Consider the following 20,692-nt stretch of genomic DNA (forward strand, 5'->3'; position numbering starts at 1 on the left):
CAAAATAAACTAACTGGCACAGGCAGAAAACAATTCTCCTTAATGTTGTTTCTACCATCATCAGTCACAGTGCAAAACAATTTCTGCTTCAGTACAAGAACCTTGCTATACATAATATGAGTTTCGATAGGAGGACTAACAGAAGAAAATAAACCCTATTAAATCTAAATTAAACCCTAGCTTCAGTAGTAAAACTTTTTCACAAATCCCTTCTCATTAAAGCATGCCGATTTCTCAAAACCAAACTAGTTCACAGGCACTTGATGCTAAATCTCTTCAAACCCAAGAGAAAAGGAAGAAAACCCAGAGCTCTTAGAGGCTAACAGCGTAATTCCTATTCACAAATAATTTGGAGTATTTTGATTTTTATTAGAAGTCAGCATTAAACCAAACTTCAGAACAATAACATATTGTTTCTCCATCCATGTTGACTCAAGTACCAGTGCTGCCTACAGCTTGTGGGGAATATATCCACGTACTCAGGTCTAGATGCCTGTCTCTAAGCTCAGAGATCAAGAGGAACATCTCTGAGTAAATGGAGGAAAAAAAAAAGAAACCACAGAAAAGACCTTCAAACAGACTGAACTAAGTTCATTCTTTATATTAAATAATTACTTAACTTCTGCATTCTGCTTTAACTACTAAAAGTATGCAAAATGTGGCTATTTAAAAAAAAAAAATTCCTGTCTGTAAATAGTCACAATTGCATTCATCCTCCTCCGCTGTCACTTTTTCCTTCTATGCAATTTTGCTCCAATTCCTGTCTGCTTTTGTTTTCTTCTACTCAAGACGCACATGAGACTTCAGAAGCTCCCAAAAGATGTTCTTAAATTTCCCTGATCTTCTAAAACTCAGCATCATTTCTGTCTGTCTCTTTTTCTGCAAGATCAAATATGTCAATAAAAATGGTTGTTAAGATTTGTTTTCTTCTGGACACGCCATGGTCTCTTCACTTGAGACAAACTTTTATAAAAGTCTTTAAGTCTCACGATGACTAAAATTCAGGCATCTAGCCTGATCAACAACAGGTATTTTACTCTGTGAAAGGATCTAATACATTACATATGTTGCTGCAACTATAATACAAAAAGAAAAAATATTTCAGTTAGTATTCTCAAGGAATCATTTATGTATTGTTATACTCTGTTGCCCTTGCATTGTTGTCTATTAAATTATAACCTCTGTACCACATAAAATAAAAAAGCAATACCAGCTACCCATATCAGCTTCACCCTTTGCAGTTAACCAGCTTTAATATTTATTTCCCAATTAATAGGTCTACAATAATTTCTTTTGCTCTAAATGTATTGTTTATATTTTCTCAACTACAAAAGCCATTGAGAAAACCGCACATTGTTTATTCCAGGAAAATCAGTTTAATAACAGATGCAACAAATTTACATTCCATAAATCCTGAAATAATACCGAAATTTGAACATTAAATTAGAGTAAAAAAATGTATCCCATATTTTAAAGATGAAGAAGTGGTTTTTTTATAAGCATTTATGCAAGAAAATTAGTTTTCTGTTGGGTTATAAATTTCTCAGTATGCTAAATCAGAAAATACAAGTTCTAGAAAAATAAAACATATCAGATATTAATTTCCTGTAACAACAGCAAAGAGACAAATTCTTCAGTAATTTCAAGTAGAAAATGTAATTTCAAATTCAGCTGAATTGCATAGTTTAACCTCTTATATTCAGAAAAGTAGTTCTGAGAAGCCTTTACAATTGCTTTAGATTTTATCAATATTGTGAGATATCAAGATTTCTTACGGAAGTATGAATCCTCTTTACTCTAGTAGTTTTGCTTTGAATTGGAAATAGTTATGTATTTTTTTTAAAAAAAAAAAGATAGATATGTGGTTTAATTGCTCAGTTTGTGGTTAGCTGATGTAAAACTTGCAATAGAGAAGAGAGGTGAATCTTATTTCCAGATGGCAGTGCTAAGATCTACAGTATAGGAAGTAGACCAGAAAAACCTGTTTTATCTGGAAAACTAAATACAAATGTTTTCTGTGAGTAACTGTACGGGTAGAAATATCTGTCAAATTTGAAATACTCAAAACCAATTCCTTGTTTTACAAGCTAAGAAAAAAGTCAACACGAATCATGTTACAGTCACTATCTGCGCGAATACGCAAAACACACTGCAGTGTATCCATTGTATCAGAGTCAACAGGAGCAGCAGCAGGATGGAGGAAACCGTGCTATTGACTTCCTTTAAAGCCACCCTTCCTGCTTGAGAACCATTTCCCTTATTTTTTCTGATTGTCTGCACTTCTGGTGACTTCTCCCCACGCCAATCACATACCTTTATCCTGGAGGACATGGCTTGAGACTACATCATGCTTTAATTGCACTAAAATAACATGAGTCACAAATTTTTCTAAAATTTTAATGTGTGAAGATCCTTCAGAAAGAAAAACAATCCAGAAGCTCAAACCAATGGTTGAAAGATTCAGAGAACTCATGCAATCAGAAAAAATCCTTCCTTATTTAGCAGCACATCACAGTACACAAATGAAAAAAACATGAGCTGATTCCTACCACATCCAAAGTCATACGTACCTCAAATTAGATTGCAATCAGTTGAATATAAGTAGTCTAAGGAACTGGAAAAAACAGAACCAACACTGCAAAATAATCCTGACTGAAATGAAGACGAGGCAGTAGATGGGAGGATGAATGAGGAGGAATGATGAGAATTTAATTTGCGAGTGAAGGGAGAAAAATCCATTTTTATGCTACTTACTCCTGTAGGCTGAAATATCAGTCCATCCACTTCATGGCTAACTTCTCTGGCAAAGCTTCCTTCCAGGAGCTGTAGAACAAAAAGAAAAGTAGTCTTTTTCTTCTATAGAGAATTATTTCACTTAGGAGACCACACATCAAAGCAGATTATACACTACTACTGCAATCATTTGCTAGTAAACTGTTTATTTATGGTTTAACATCAGAGCTTGGGAAATGTCAACAAAGAAAGCTCCATCAAATTAGCTGTTTTTACAAAGAGCACTCAAGGCTGAAACAAGTTTCAGGGAGGCAAATCCCTACAGCTCTATTCAAGGAAAATGCCTTTGACCAAAAAGAAATACTGAAAAATCAAGATGATTCTATACAGTAAAAGATGAAGAAAAATCAGCTCTGATACAGGACACCACATTCATTTGTGGCCAAATTAAAAAAACAACTTGCCACTTTAACATGCAAGTTGCATTTATTTTAGATTAAAACTATGTACTGAAAAATATTTCAGGGCATCATTCAGAATTCACGTTTGGCAGACTCCCTAACTAGGGCATAACCCAGTAACACAGCTACACTACCGTAAAATAACTGTCTGAATTAATTTGGATCTTGAATATTCTGGTTTACATTTTCAAAGACTGTGAATTCCACATGGAGGTGAATATATCCACGAGATGCATTTACCAGAGAAAAACCATCTAACTAAACAAACTAATGAAACCAGCTAGTCAATAGTGACAAGAATTGATTATATATTTCCATGTTAAATTATGACTTGCCTAAAGAAAAGCAAATAACCAATGAGAACTACAATTGACAAGTAATAGAAAAAATTAGGAGAATTACCAAAATACCTCCTTATTAATTTCAATTTATGTTTTACTGCAGAGATGAAGAGTCTGTCCTGAAGTTGTAAGTGCTTTTAATAACATTTGAAAAAAACTTTGACATGTAAGTAACCAGATGGGTTATAAAACACAGTAAATACAGAACTCAGTAAATCACAGTCAGTTTTAAATGCAACATTTTGGCCTAGACTGTTAATTTTGCACCATTTCCTTTCTATAATTCAACTTAACTCAATGACTTGCTGACTAAATTATTCAAATGAAGTCAGTAAAGGGTAGAAGGATGAAAGGAGTTGAGAATTAACATTTGTACCTTATTATGGGCTGTACATCTCTGAAGTTTCAGGGATCAAAAGCCTCATAGTCAAATATTTCAAATAATAATAATAATATAACATAATATTTCATTAAAACCTGTAACTGTTTATACAAAATAATTGATCATTTTGCTAAAAAAAAAAAACAACGGCTTTTTTCCTTATCCACACAGTCACTGCTCTACTTGTGCTTATAGCTGTGTCAACAATTACAGCTTTCACTATTCAACTTTTAAATACAATTTAACTGAAGAAATACACTCTATGAGAGTACTCTCAAGCGGTAAAATACTTTAAGAATATTTGATTCTGAGTAAGAAATCATCCAGCAAAACATTATTTTTCAGTAGAGAAAGCCCATACTTGGAACCTGAAGTTGTAGCTTGCATTTACCTGTTATCATTTTGAAATCTAGAGCTGAGGATCACAGCATCCTCTACCAGATGTCTACACGAAATAGTAAAAAAAAAAAAAAAAAAAAATCCCAAATTCTTTCACGAATTCTTTGTTAGTCTTTGCTTCATCAGAGCAATGAGTATATTTGAAAAATATTTAAACTAATGTCAAAAAGTTTAGATTTTTTTTTTTAACTTCTACACAAACTAAGTCTTCTGTGGATCACTTGTAAGGTTACTGTGCTTCCAAAACTGACTGGCTAGTGAGAAATCTGTACTAAGAACATGCTTCATACTCACAAAAACACATGGGAAAGATTTCATTAAATTCAAGTACTAAAAAACCTCTCTCTGCATAATAATAACAACAACAACAATACTTCAAAACTAAAATGCAATATTCAGATTAGCTGAGATAATACTTTTTATACATTTCCAGCTAGCTTATTAAAAGGCACTAACCAAAGTGGCAAACAAAAATCAATCCTCTTCATTTCTGCTTATTCGAAGTTCTTAAAGGAACTTTAATTTGAGGACATGGTTACTTTGGTGTCGGAGATTAAATTAACTGTATGATTTCCTCTTTCCCAAAATAAAACTTAAGAAAATAGAAACAATCTTTTAATTTAGGGTGTGTAACTCAACCGAGTAAAGGATAAAATTACTATCATGCACTGTTTCACCTGTAGCTCTGTCCACTCTAGTCTACACGTATCTTCAGAAAACTATATTAAAGTAGTATTAAAAGTTTGTAAATGGAGAGGAAAATATAAATCCAAAATTTATCATTTAAAAAATTCCTTTTCATTCTCTACTTCACCAGAATTACAAAATGCAAGGGAATCCCTCTTATCAACCTGACACCCAGTTTCAGACTTGAACTTGTTCTCATTTTGAAGGTCCACAGTATTCTTACTAAGAAATCTCCTCCCAAGTGCCAATTAGATATCAAAGACAAAAGGATTTTAAAACCAGAGCAAGGTTCAACAGCTAACTAAATCTTTTTGTACTCCTAGTAATTCTGCTTTCATTCTCAGTTATGCTGCTTTCATTCTCATTAGGTCCATTACAAGTATTTCAATTATAACACCCTAGAAAGGAATTTTTACTAGAAAGGATGAGCAATTTGGGGGAGGGGGAGAGGGAAGTGGGAAGGCAGGAATGGACATTTTCTCTGAGCTTCTTCCCATACACATTTTCTTGAGAATGTAACTAATTAGAGGTTGTCTGTGAACAGCAGAATACATACCCATTGAATATTGCAGAAAGTTTGGAAAGAACAGAGAATAAGCAGAAAAAGAATGTTTGACATATAAGCAAGTATTTTTGACACTAAAAATATAGTTGATATAAGGTTTTTAGGTTTATGAACTTAAAATACAGATATCATGGTTTATCTTTTAAAAAAAAGATGTTCAACTTTCCACATATGTTAAAATTTCTAATTAACTTGAACAGTACAGTCTTTTTTTTTATTTGGCACCACGATAAATGGCACACCTGCTTGACTGGGATGATTGCCAGGGATCACATAAAATGCAATGTATCTCCATGACATTTTATAAAAGATGGGTAAATGATGCATACAAGCCAATTCTTCTGGCATGCTATTCCTTGTAGCCTTGTGGCATCTATTTCCACCTGTGAAACCTTTTGTTCACTTCTCACAGCTTCCTGCTTCCCCATCAACATTGCAATAAACCAGACACTCACACCACAGTTCATTATTTAAAACTTTTCCTTTCTTATTTTGTAACTAAAGCAAATTAAAAATTATTGCTACATCTAACAGTATTCCTCTAATGGAAAGAATGGTATAATCCCATGGAATGAGTGGAGCTGTATGACAAGGAGAAGGATTTCTCACTGCTTTTTAACCACGGAGCTGAAGAGCAGCAGTATGTCACTCAAAGCAGCATTAAACCTGCTGAAGCTGATTTTGCTAGAACACTGAACCAGGCAGCAGTTCTTGAGCAGAAAATTGGTGTGTGGTGAGGAAATATCACACTCTTGAGATCTCTCTATACTTATCAATGAAGAAATCACTTAGCTCCTCCAACAGGAAGAGAAAATTTTGGTGCATAACACCAGTAGGTTTTTAATAATGTTTCTGTAATTCTGAGGTAAGTCACATGATTCTGATGAGTTTTCAGTTTTATTCATAAAATAAAATCCAGTAGGTACTACTTGCCTTTTCCTTCCCCTTACAAAAAAAACTTTCACGGAAACACAACATTCCTGTAAGAGTTATGCAGATTCCAAAACATAATAATGTCTCTGCAAAGTTGTATTGACTGTCTACAAAATAATTTGGCTACAGTCCTTGCACACAACTATTATCAACCGGCCATATCATAAGATCCAAATATTCCTAACCATTTTATTCATGTTTCTGATTCAAAACTGAGACCACTTGTTAGCCTAGTGAAATACTTAGGAGATTAAAAAAAAAAAAATCCCTTTGCATTTTATAATACAAGACAAATATACATCCATTTTCCTTGCTTTTTCAATTTCAGAACTGCTATACGCTTCATTCATTTTCAAGCCAAGCTACAGCAACTCTGCCTGTACCAATCCCTAAGCAGTTTTTCAGAGCCACCTTCAAATTACTGAGCATCTATCTACCTGGCCACTCCATAGTGAAAGCTGCAAAAGGGAAAACAGTTTACTCGAAAGTATTAGTCACAAATAAACTACCAATGAAATTGTCAGTTAACTAGACCGTGAAACACCTTCAGACATGAGCATACTGTCATTTTTAACTTCATGGAGCCAGCATCTTCACTGGCTTAGGCTGCAGCCCAACTTATAGGACAATCCCTTCCTCTGACGATGACAGGCCTCAACATCAGACTACAAAGTAATTCTTATATCCTGACAACTCTCAGGCTTCATAGACACGGGCTTATAAATCTCTGACAGATACTGCAGATTCTTTAAACTTTCCAGTCTTCCAAAAAAGATTCAGAAGTTACCAGCACCAATAGCTATGGGTTTTTTTTAAATGAAATCATTATTCTGGCGCTTTCCTTACACTTCTATAAAAGGGATAGACTGTTCTGTTTCTAAAACACAGTATCACCCTTGTTTTGGTTTTACATCAGTCTGTTTCATCTTGCTTGCCAGTTTCTATATTTTCTATTTTTACATGGCAACCTCCTCAATACCCCTGTCTCACATCTCAATTATCCAAGTTCAATACAAAAATTATTCACTTCAACACTGATTGCTGACGTATTTAAGACATCCCAGAAAAAGTTTTACATCCAAACTGGGAGGTACAAGTGTTTTCAAAGGTACAGTGGTTCAGCAACATTCAATAAAACATATCTGAATTTAATGTGTCTGCTACTAAGAGATGTATTTTCATCATATTTTTGATAACTCTCTTTTGATAACTCTCAACATAAAAAAAAATAATCTCTATATTACATACAGAAATCTCTGAAGAAAGGATACATGAATCACAAATCCAGTTGAAGATCTATATAACAAATCCAGTATGTCTACTGTGTAGTGTTCCTGGATTTAAGTTTAAAAAAAAAACAAGTAAAAACACACACACACAAAAAAAACCCTAAAACTCAGCTTAACAAAACTATTTTCCTTAAAATCAAAATTAAAATCTGGATCTCCCTTGTAATCAGTAGAAGTAAAATACATTGAGAATAACCTACTACATAATACCTTCAGAAGTCCTGGTTCTGAATGACATCCAAAATCCTAGAGAATTATTTCTTTGTTAAGCTCACTTAAGTTAAAATAATGCAAAAATAGTCTAGCTCAGATTCATCCCAACTATCATATTTCCCAAAATAAATCAATTAATCAGTAACAGGCAATGATGGAGCCATCACCCAAACTATTAACATTCTAAACTCCAGCTTTCAAACACTACATTTTGAAAAGGAGGCCTCCTGGAAAACAATTAAACATGCTCTTGGTGGGGTATAAGTTTCCTTCCAGATGATACACAAGCTACTGTGCAATGTCTGAAAATATTATCAAATGCAGCTTAACGTCAGGTGAGGGAAGCTGGTCCCTCTAAGCTACGGTTGTAGACTCTGCGCCTTCCTTCCTTCTCCTCGGAATCTTGCCACTTCCCCTGTCCTGCAGCATCATTTCTTTTTTGGTTTGTTTTGTTTCTAAAAGCAGAGAAGGCATCAAGAATTAAACAGCTGCTTTCCATCTCAAAGCAAAAAAGCACCAAACAGCATGTGAGTAACTATATAGCAGAGGTGAGGAGGCAAGTTTCATATATTATTTAAAAATAAAACTCAAAATGTCAAACTTTCACACAATAATTGGCTAATTCACATTTAGGAAAAATAGAGCCCAAAATAAAGCTTTTGTTTTGGTTGGTTGACTGAAATTACTGCAAATATATGGTAAAACTTTCCAAACAGTCTTTGGTGACTCTGGGAAATACATGGCTTTGGGAATTAAAGAGGATACATACCTTCTGAAAAATGGAAAAAATTATTAAAAAACCCACCACCTCAAAATGGATCCATTCAGATTTTTATCTTTTTCATACTTGGGATACCATTCACCTCACCTAGTGTTAGCATTTGAAGTAAAACAGTTGACCTAAACAAACCTAGTGTAAATTCAGTTTGGGGGGAGATAGGAGAGGATCGAAGACATACCTCTGGCAGTTCTACTACTTCCTTCCCCCTCTGCCAAAAACCAGACATAGCCTGGGCTCACCAGTTCAGACTAACTTCCAGACAGCTATGAAAATGAGATAAAACCCTCTTCTCTCACGCATATTTAGCTTCTCTTCAAGTGATATGCTCAAGTGCCAAGTAATTTTTTTGAAAACTGTGCAGTCTCAAGTTATCGCACGCTGTGATGGAGAACCTCCGAAGATTATTTTCATCAAGTTGTTGCAATGAAGTATTGCACGTGCAATTACAAAAATCAATGCTATTTCTCAGCTAATGTTTTCTTCCTTCAACTTTTCTTCCGTGTTCTTCCATATGGACACTGACCAAATCACCTCTAAGAGGTTTTCTGGGCAAAGAAAAGAGCTTCTTATTTCAAACATTTCACAAGGAAACAGATTCAGCTCTTCAAATGTTTCAATAATGTCTCATCTGAATTCACAGTTACCATTTTTTTCATCAACTGAAACCATCCCAGCTAGACTAGGCAGCATACTCCAGAAAGGCCCTAGCAGCAAGAAAAAAATGCACTCCCTGTTGTCCTCCACAGCAATCTTCTTTCAAGGAGATCTCTGGATACATGAGCACTTGCCAAAGTATTTCACCAGCCGATGGCTCATTCCAGCTTGCTGCTTGGCTCCAAGTGGCTCCTTCCAAGTAATTGTGAAGGTCCTGAAAGCACGGCCCATGGTCTCAGGAGTGTGGCTTAACAGATGGCCATACAAATAAATACTTCTGCTTGTTTCCCATGATTCCAAAAGCTGTAACTAGCGTTTCAACATTAACACTTACTTCCCTCACAAAAATACAAGTAATCCACCTATCATTTATATGATTTCATGTTTCAAATTAAACGATAAAAATGCTGAAGAGGAGATTTTTAATAATTTAATATGACCCAGTTTTCTTTGCATTATTCTCATTTCCTAATCAAAATATGATATGCTACTTTACGCCAAATAAATGAGATAAAAACAATATCAGTTGAAGGGCATGTTTACAGGAGGGTAAAGTCCGATTCTATAATGCATCCTCAATTATTCATTGTGTTTGGCTTTATTTATCTTAAAGATTCTGAATTTTTGTTTGCTGGGAAACCAGCAAGAGAAAGGCAAGAAAGGAAATGCAGTGTGTTAACCAAGAGTACAGGCAGAAAAACACAGCTTCTACTAAATATTCCGAAGCTAATATACTAAAAAAATCATGAAGTTACAGAATATTTCCTAGGCCACGCTAATGGTCTAAAATATGCATAAAGGAAGAGTAGGATCAAAACCAGTAGAAAATAAATTAAAAACATAACTCCCTAAGAAGTAATTATCTAAAGAAGTTTTATATGCTTATTAAGAACCAACACATATTGAAGAATAACTGCTACATTTTCAGTAAACCAGTGAAATTATCTACTTTGCCCTAACTGCACAAGGAACACGAAGTATAAACTTCTCACTTGCTCATTACTTAAAAAAGAAATTTCATGCTTCTGGGCTGTAAAATCAGTGTATAATTCAAACTGCATGAAAATCCTTTTAAAAAAATTATGCTTAAAGCTCAAAGTCTTGGCTTTCATGCAGCCATCCACTCAAGATGTTAATTCAAAATATAAACAGAGAAAAGCTGTAAATGTTGTTTTGTGAGTATGAATAGGTACATTTTGAAAGCACTTTTGAAACCAACAACTCAATACCGAACAAGAAGAGTAAAAGTAAACTCCAAAGGTTCATCTGTTTAACGAAATCACCACTATTCTGAACTGTGTAATTTGTGGCAACAGCTGTATCATATTGTGATGAAAATTATACCAAATGACTGCATAAGGACACATGGGAATTTTCTCAGTTGACAAAATTAAAAAATACATAGTTTTTATAAAATATTATTTTATGGAAAGCCTTTCAGTTTGTTAATTTACTAGAAGCTCTGAAACCAATCATACTGAAAGACTAAAAATAACCTCTTTGCCAAGTTAATCACACAGAACATTTTGGCTCAAAAGACATTAAAAACACCTAATTACTGCAATGGATTTGTTCCCTATAAGAATGAACGCCGATAATGGCAGCAATGTGAGACTGATGTTCACTAATATGATCAAGAGACTAATTATTATCCATGAATCATTTGTAGCATTCAAAACTTGATTAATGTCAGGTCAAGTTTAACATGTGATAGGTTTTATTAGTAATGCTCGGCTATCCCACAGCTTGTCAGTTTAAGCGAGTGCCATCTGTTAGGTGTAGGAATAGCCAACAGCCACAACAAAAGCAGAGTGGATCCAACTGGTCACTGAAGTACGTTTTCAGAATTCCATAAGGGAGCGACCCTAACAATTTTAACAACTAGACCAGAATCCAGCACAAAAGGACCCGCTAAAGACAGGAAACTCGTGGCCCAAAACGCGAGGACACAAGGCAGGCTTTTCTCATTTCAAAGCCTGACCAAAGGAGTGTTTAGTACAACTGAATTTAGCTTCACAGACCAACCGGTCTCTAGTAACAAAAATTATCTTGCAAGAGGAATATACAGAGCTTCCTCTCTACGGTCCATCATCTTCAGCAAATGTTCCTGAAGAGAATATACTGCTTTACCCTTTATAGCATCACTCTGGTTTTCAAGTATATATGGCTCTAACTAATGGCACATGTAGCAAAACACTGCTGGAAGACAAATAACCTGAAATTCATATCCCACAAGAAATTGTTTACTGACAATCTCCCACTTGCTCTAATAACAAATAATGACAGGAAGGAATCTTTTTGCAGTAGGCTCACTTTCCAGTATTTCACAGCACTTTGCAGGTGGCCAGCTTTATCAGGGGTCACCTCTCCCGTGTGCAGCTCATTCACTGCTCTTGCAGCAGGACAGGATCTCACCCGGGCACCTCCACCAAACCTCCAGCAGCTCTGCACTAATAACAGCGGGAGCAGCAAGGCTGAAATAACATGAGGAGGCAACAGACAGGTGCATGCACAGAGAGGAAGGAAGGTGACCTAATTCTACCTGGGTTTGCTCCTGCACCTATGTAATCTCCTCTGGTCTAAAACTAGTTAGAAACTCAGCAGGAGCACTGAAAGAAACATTTATTTACCCCACGGCTATCACAGCTACAACAGCCCTCTCAGATGTATTATAAATATGTTCTTATTTGATGGCTCTCCTGCATTCTAAGTGGATGAAGCTGAAAGGCTGCAGATTCAGGCTTCCACTAGCATAACTTGTGTACTGTACTTCAGCTCCAAGTGTTCTGTTTTCTGGCTAAGAGCATGATGAGGAGGGCTCCCAGACGTCTTGATGTCTTGATGTAAAAGCCAAGTGTGCTAAAGATTTGATGCTAGCCGGCCACAAATATACCATAAATAACATTATAATTCAAAGAACTGTAACTACTGTACAGTTTCTTCCTCAACAATTTGCCCATATTATTTCCTAGTCAATGACGGACAAGAACCCAAACTACTAGTGGCTCGGCATTAGCATTGTAACTAGTGACACTACTCTTCACCAATTATCTTTTAGAAGAGTAATTCTGCAGAAAAGTCTTCCCCGGAGTCTACATGTTCCTTCCAGAACAGGAAGGCAATAGAAATTCCTGTTTATACTCAGTGTGATGGCGAATGAGCAACACCTCCAAGCCATCAAGAGACTCACCCCTTCTATCTGCATGTTGTGGTCATGATGCTTCGGGTCATGATTGAGGAACTTTAAAAAAAAAAAACAAGTTATTCCACACACTGGACTCTCAGAGCTTTCCCAGCTCCTGCTAGAACTGCTGCCAGTTTCACAAGGGAGTATTATAGTCTGCTGCTTTCATAGAGAACTTAAAGCAAGAGAAATCATACATATCATCCTCTGCAATCTGCTTCTTAAATCTTTTCTACTACCCCTCTAAAAGATTTAAAGAAAATAAATTTCCAGATATATGATAGCTGGAAGTTTCTGTATGTAGTCTGTGATGGGATGCAACCTCTGATATTGAGAAGGTGGAAGAACCACACTAGCTTGATTTCATTACCCAGCCACAAGGGAAAAAATGCTACAGTGAACAACAATAAAACATATTATGGAGGTGGCAGGGAACAAAGTTTGATGGTTCTGGTTTTTTTTTAATCTCTTTATGGTTTTGCAGCTAATTCTTTAACTGCACTCTTTAAAGATGCTACTAACACTAGCTATATGCCATGTTCCTTAATTATTTGGATAGAGGCATCTTTGAAAAACATAGAGCACGCTGCAGTAAGAGCCTCACCGAGCCATCACCAGTTTGCTGGCTCTGAATGAACAATTCCAAAGGTCATGTACCTAATGTATTCAAAACAATACCCAAGAATAACACGAGCTCTATGTGTGTTAATGCTTAATTTGACAGCACATCTGCATTCCTGAATTCAAAATAAGCATTAGGCACTTCTCACTGTCAATCTCTTCTCAAAAAACGCAATTCAGAAATTGACATCAATTAACTACGATGTTTTCAAATGCTTCTTCAAATAAGAGAAATAGGCTGCTTCAAGAAACTTTAATTGACTTCTGTGATAGCTTCAAAACAGGAGAAACACGGACTCCTCGAGGCTGTGAGGGAATGCCACTGCCAAACAGTGTTAATATTTTATATTTATTTTACCTGATGAAGAAATAGAGCGATATATTTCATAGCCTGGCTGTTTAATTTACTATGATCTTGGCAGTTCTCTATTTCAATCTGCCAGGTACCTTCAGTTTTTTCTTCTAGGGACTGGGACTTTGCCCACATCACTTTCCCCATGCTCTCCTACATGGCAGAGCATACCTGCCTGAGACCAGAGTAGAGCTGGAGGAGGTTTAACAGGTGCCACTAGCAAAGTCTTTGACCTATTTACAATTGATTTACTATCCGTGACATTCCTGAAGGGACAGTAGATAAAGTCTGTTTTGTAAGACTAGACTAAGAGTAGACTTTTACTACAGCCTAGTAAAGGCTGTTTTGTCCTCAACTGAGCAAGGTTCTCCTACTAATGTTTAGAAGCTCCCTAATACTCTGATCAAAAACAACATTCAAATGTTCTTCTGATGTCAAAGGAAAAAACGATATTGAGTTGAGTGCAATGGGGCCAAGTATATTTTAACTTGTTTTCTAAATGATCTTCCAATGTTACCAACTTGATAGGGTTTATCTGTTATCCAGCTCCTGTGTGAACTGCTGCAACATAATCTGGTCTCTGGTTGTCAAGATCATGGACAGATCTGTTTTAATTAAACCATATAATCAAGGATCATGTTTTATTAAGCATTTCCACACAGACAAATTCATACATACAATAATTCAATTAGATATAAAATGGATATTCAAGAATATAAAGGCTTCATACATTTACTGTTACAATGCCTCATTCAAACTGGGCTAATGTATTCCACTGAGGACCAATGCAGTGATTTTAACACAAAAATTAAGATTTAGTATTATATTCTGAATGTTTAAAAACATCTGATTCTTCTGCTATGCAATGGTACTTGAGGGCTTTATTTGCTACACAGTTGAAATTAAAACTTGCCACTGTAAGGCCATAACAGTAAAATGCTAAGATTTAGTTATTTCTTGATTTTAAAGAAAAAGAAGATTAATTTTGTACAGTATTTTTTTGCAAAACTGGGCATATTAGAAAAAAAAGAAAGAGCTAGAAGAGATGTCATATAATCCTGTGTCATAATCAATTGCTTTAAATTTTACCCCCATCTTTACAATTTTATTTGTCCTTCTATTCATTTTATCCAAATTAAGTGCATGTCTCTTGAACGTCATTCCAATATGAGAAGGCTGATGGCTTCCCTGTGGAGCTGTATTGCCAGGAGGCAGTCTGTAAAGTGACAGGTTGTGAAGTGGCACAACGGACAATATCAAACAGTTGCCCTTCAATTAATGAGTGGAGTGACCCACTTACTCACCACAGCTGAGTCCTCTAATTCAGAAGGTATCAAATATACCAATTCAATTGCCCATACTGGGATACCAACTGGTAATTAGGTCCAAATATATTTGCATTTTCTCTGTTTTGGTAATACATCACGAAACTGAAAGTAAAAATCACTTTAACATTTTTCCTACTTAGAAAGGTATATTATTTCCACTGCACAAAATACAGAAGAAACAACTCACAAAAATGTTGAGTGTTCAAAGCTAATGTTAAAATGTTAAAAGCTAAATCAAGTATGTACTGTTCTGATGTTTAAACTTACAATGTGCACCAAGTATAGTCCTTCATCCATATGTCTTCATTTTTCCACTAGTTTCATTGTTTTTTTTCCCACACTATAGTCTGACAAGTCAGGATTTAATTACGTATTCCACATCTGAACCATTCTACATTAATTTAATTTGTACCACTAGCAATATCTAACACAGGCCACTAGTTATGAAAATAATCCTTCATGGGAATATTTGAGACTGTTTGTTTTAACCTCAGTATATCACTTTCTGAAAAATGTGAAATGTAACTAATGTGTGAATAATTTGTTAAATCAAAACAAAAAAACTACTTCCCCTTTTCCCTAACCAAAATTATACTGTGCTGAAATATTATACTTGACCTTCAGCATCACAAATAATAATAATCAAAAGCAAGTAGCCTAATCCTCTTTTGTTAACTCTAGGAAATGAACACATAGTCTTGTTTGTGAACGGGTCTCCCCAAGTGACTCCACCAGAGAAAGGAAACTGAAAAGGTAGCCATAGCAGAGTCATTTTTTTTTTCCCCTAGTACAAGGGTAAATCTTTTGGTGTAAACCTAGAAGATCTGGCTCTTGACAGTGTTACACTTCCAGGAGATGTCCCTTGATCAAAGAGAGTGCAAAGCTGATTTCACCTATGAGGTATGCCAGGCTTCAGGCAGTAATTAAGATCTCCACAGTGAAGCCTTGCCCTCACTCAGACCTTCATACAGGCTTGCCTTGGCTAAGAGATTTCCAAAGGCAGATATAGTCCATAGACTACTACATCAACAAGACTTCTGAAACTACAAAAAAGAAGTACAGACAGACACTGCTGGCCAAATACTTATCAAACATTGTACAAAACAAACAGTTCATTGTGTAAAACAGTATGTGCCTAACCAACTTCCTTCAACTTTTAAAGATTATCAGCCTTTAAAGATGATTTTTAAAGGTCCCTTCCAACCCAAGCCATTCTATGATTCTGGGATTCAATTAAAGATCAGTATATAGTATGTTTCTATTTGATATTAGCAGAGGCAATTTAAAGCATATAAGCGGTTTATTAATTCTTTTTGGTACTGGGAACAGTCTACAAAATTCATCTCAATCATGGAAGTAAAATGTGAGGATTTCAAGTATGCAAGCAATGTCTGCCAATGGAATAAATACCTCCACTGAAATTTCTGGAGTGACACAGAGCTGGGAAGGTTTAATCACAAAAGCGCGACTCCCACAGAAGTGGAAACATCTCTCAGCAAAAAGATGGCTGAAAACTTGGAGAAAGGGGGGAAAAAAAAAAAAAAAAAAAAGAAGAAGAAAAAAGTATCGGAAGCATATATAGGGTCACAGTCCAAATAACAACATATGCTCATCCAAGTCCAGCAGAAGGGGAAATCCTGGGATCCCTATAACTCTTGGTCTTTATCCAAAGATCCTGAAAACATGGCAGAGCAAAAAGCATACTCCCTGTTTTAACAAATATGTAATTTACAAGATAAAGACTAACTATTTAATAATTCTGTCAGATTCAGTGTGCTGTCCAATATTTCTGAAAATTGAAGCAGGTTAATGAAGGCTCAAGCACTGGTGACAAAACCACAAGCTGCTGGGCAGTGCAATCTGCAGCGGACAAAACTGCAGCCTCACTGCCCCACAGAAAGCAAAGCAACACCCAGACACACCTGGACATCCCACTAGCCCGGGCCTACAAAGTCCCTGCTACCCTCATCCTCCCGCTGGTAGAAATTATGTTTACCAAACAGTATCCAGATCATTCCAGTGCTGCAGCTGTTTGCATGAAATAGCTCCACTTCAGGCACTGAATTTTAAGTGGTAGTAAACTACATTCAACTCAAGAGCCACAGTTTGGTCATCTATTTTAAATTACAATTTAGAAAGCTTCCACTTGGTCTGGATGGCTGTCCTTACCTTTAACATTCACATGGTAACATCACTTTGAAAAATCAGGGAGAAGTACAACATGCCGAGATAGAAGATAGCTAACGAGAAGATTTCAAATTCTAATATAAGCATAAGGTAACATCTTTCCAGCTTCCTATTCACTATTTGTTTACTAGATTCCTCAGGTCAATCATTATTTGCGTTTATGGGAAGAAAAACACTCCAGAAAAGAAGATCTGAGTGAAGATAATCACCAGCACAAAACCACCCGCGGATGTAATAAGGCAATATTGGTTTTACAACATTTGACTTTCCATTTTTGAAGAGATGGAATAGGACAAAGTAAGGATGAAATAGATGAAGAAAAGAAATAAAAGTAAACAGAAACAAAATGGTAGAGAAGAGATGGGTTAGAAGACAATTAAAAGGAGATTAGATGATAAACAGACCAAAAACCTGGGACAGAACAGATGGAGTGAGGACTATGGTTTAGGCCAGACATCGAAGAGTGACTGCCAACTCTGGGTCAGGAAATGCAGGATTGAAAGGTGAGCCGACTGAGCTACTCCTTAAGGCATAGAAAATAAAAACAAAAACAAAAACCAGAAGAAACAAGTCTTTTTGGCATTAAAAACCCTCCAGATGGTAATATTCCCCCTCCACCTAGATGCAGAATTCAAAATCCCCAATAAATAGACAGAGATTATTTGACACTTCTGCTGTTGCTGCCATTGAATTCTCTCATCTTCTATCCCATGACTACAAATCTTCTTCACATATTTGACTGCCGGCTACTTGGCAACATAAAAAACAGGGCTTTGTGGTCATTTACAGCCAGTTTTGGATTAACAGATCTCTTGGCAGACATGGGTGAGTTATGCCCACCTTTTATCAGGGTTCATTTTTTCAGGCCATGCAAACACCAGCTTACAGCTGCCTCAGTTCCCTGTAAAATATTTCACACCAGCATCAGCAAGTCATGTACTTACATAATCTCCTTCATCATCAGAGGTCCACAGCCATCTAATTTTCCAAAGCAAACTACCTCAACAGTAGCTATACATTTATTGGTACGAACTTTTAAACATTCCACCTTTCCTAAAGCAGCTTCAAAAAAAACAAAAATCCAAATGTCAAATAAACAAGAACACTATAAGTCATATGTCAGTTCACAGATTTGACTGAAAACTTTCAAGAAGATCCTAGATAATTTAATCTTCTGGCAGAGATTATCCACCTTCATTCTAATCCCTCTAGGACAAGACGTCATTTTAAAATCAGATAATAGTCTAAGAACTGACAAGTCATTGACATACGGCGTGCTAGCATTTGACCCGTACCAGTGTTTAACCTTTAGCCCTATTGTTCCACTGAGAATACAATTCTCCACGGGACCAAGGACTGCACTTTTTTCCTGCTCCTGCTAGACAGTATTTTCAATAGACAATAGACTTTAGTGATTATATCCAGGCTGGGACTGTCCACACAAAAAGGCCTTGCAGAAGAACCGTGGCTCAGTTTACACAATGAAAGACAAGAGTTGCATCATTTCTAAGAGTTTACTTATTTCTATGTACCTGAACTTTCCATTTATATAATGAAGATAATGTCCTTCTTGAAAATCCTAAAACATTTGTATAAATAAAACACTAAGGCTCCAAGGCTAAGAATATGCAGCATGTAAAGCATTAACCTCACTGGTCTTTAATACTTAAGCATCAAGAAAGCCTAAAACTCAGCTTCTTCCACAGACTGCTGCTATCCTTACATGATGGGTGGGAGAGCTGGCAGATTTGACCTTGTCACCTCATTGAATTCTGATGCACATAAATAAACGAAAAGAATCATAGAATGGTTTGGGTTGGAAGGGACCTTAAAGATCATCTAGTTCCAGTCCCCCTGACATCGGCAGGGACACCTTCCACTAGACCAGGTTGCTCAGAGCCCCGTCCACCTACCACCTTTCTCAGCAACTTGTTCCAGTGCTTCACCACTCTCATAGTGAAGAATTTCTTCCTCATATCTAATCTAAATCTACCCTCTTTCAGACAACAAGCCAAGCAACAAAACTGGCCAGTCATGCAAGTGTAATGACAAACAGCAAAGATTCAACACTGCTCAAAAATACCTTTCTAAAAGAATTTGGAAGTTACATTAAAAGGCAAAATTGCTCACAGCATACATGTGTTCCCAGTGTTTAACGATTCTTTGATTAGAGAGACAGACAAATTTAGTGATATTGCTTTCTCCATTAGTATCAAAGTTCAACAAGGTAACATTTTTAGAGATTCTAAGAATATACAACCTGTCCCCAGGTGACTGTCCCTTTCTTTTCTTCCTTTTACCACCAAAACTCAGTCTTACATAAAACAAACAAAAGTCCATCAATACATCTTAAAATAAAATTCAAGACAATGTTATAAGGATATAACATTGTAAAGAGATAGCCCTTCTTTCCAAAATCTAGTACCAACAACAAATGTAAAGGCACAACTCTAAATGCTGCCATACCTTATAATTGCACTTCAAAATCACAATAAATTGATTTTCAGATTAGAAGAAAAACAGCCAGTACTCTAACTCTGGTATTAAAGTCCCAAATCCATAACTCTAAGAACAATTTAATTATTGGACATATTACATAACACAGTACAAAGTTTACTGCTGTTTCAAATAATTACTTCCACATTGTCACTGAAAATAACTACACCTATGCGGACAACATTCATTTTTCCTGGTATACTTAAAAGTTTTAGTTGGTTATTCTGCCATTAAATATAGCGCTGAAACTCTTGGCCTTTTTCAGTAGTCTTCCTACAATTCACCCACATTTACTGATACATGCTATTGTTAATAAGAAAAATGGCCAACAACAGCTTTCCATTTGAACACTATGTCTTAACTGAGGTCATAGAAAGGAATGATGGAGGGAGGCTGTGAAGGGAGAGCTCTCCAATATTCACTTTTGTGAGGTTCAAACTGTGTTCTGGGAATGTATTTCAAAAATTGAAGTTTCTCAAAACAAAAATAAGACGTGATGTGTGGTTCCAACTGTAGCAATTCAGAAGTACACTTGATTTTTTTTTCTTGACCCTAAGCAAAACCCATCTACGCTTCAAAAACACTCCAAGGCATACTGCTGCTGACACAACCTACTGCTTACACCTATTACTCCAGGTACTCAAACCAAGACTCCTATTTCCCCTTAGCAGCAGCCATTCAGTATACATATTCCCTGCTTCTCTTCAGGCTCTGTACGGAGCACAAAGCCTAATGCACATCTCTCTCCAAAACTTCTTCTCAAATTGAGTGGCTAATAAGCTGAGATTTTACAAGACTGAAGGTAGGACTACTGAATACGCATATATATATACATACGTATGTATATATGTATATAGACACACTGCACATCACAGAAGTCCAACCAATCTCTTTGAAATGCGCATTGGCTTGTCACTGAAAGTGCACCATGATGAAGTATTACCAGAAACTAAATTTCAGAAACCCAGATAAGCTGCAACTGCAAGACTGCTTTCCCAACATGGTGCCTGACACACAAACTTCAGAAACAGTGATGTGTCTGCTGAAATTGTGTGAAAAACCCTCCAAGTAATTATATTGCAGATG

At 36.1% G+C, this 20,692-nt stretch overlaps 1 protein-coding gene across 2 annotated transcripts in view; it reads right to left on the bottom strand.

Moving 5' to 3' along the window:
- Window positions 1–20,692, bottom strand: part of RNGTT (RNA guanylyltransferase and 5'-phosphatase) — a 187,011-nt gene that overhangs the window by 87,840 nt on the left and 78,479 nt on the right. For both annotated transcript variants that reach the window (XM_086745338.1, XM_086745339.1), the window contains one exon: window positions 2,755–2,823. In XM_086745338.1, coding sequence (XP_086601464.1) covers window positions 2,755–2,823 — 69 coding nt within the window. The remainder of the gene's footprint in view (window positions 1–2,754; window positions 2,824–20,692) is intronic.

The sequence above is a fragment of the Chlamydotis macqueenii genome, chromosome 3 (assembly GCF_036417535.1).
Source record: "Chlamydotis macqueenii isolate bChlMac1 chromosome 3, bChlMac1.mat, whole genome shotgun sequence".
NCBI lineage: Eukaryota > Metazoa > Chordata > Aves > Otidiformes > Otididae > Chlamydotis > Chlamydotis macqueenii.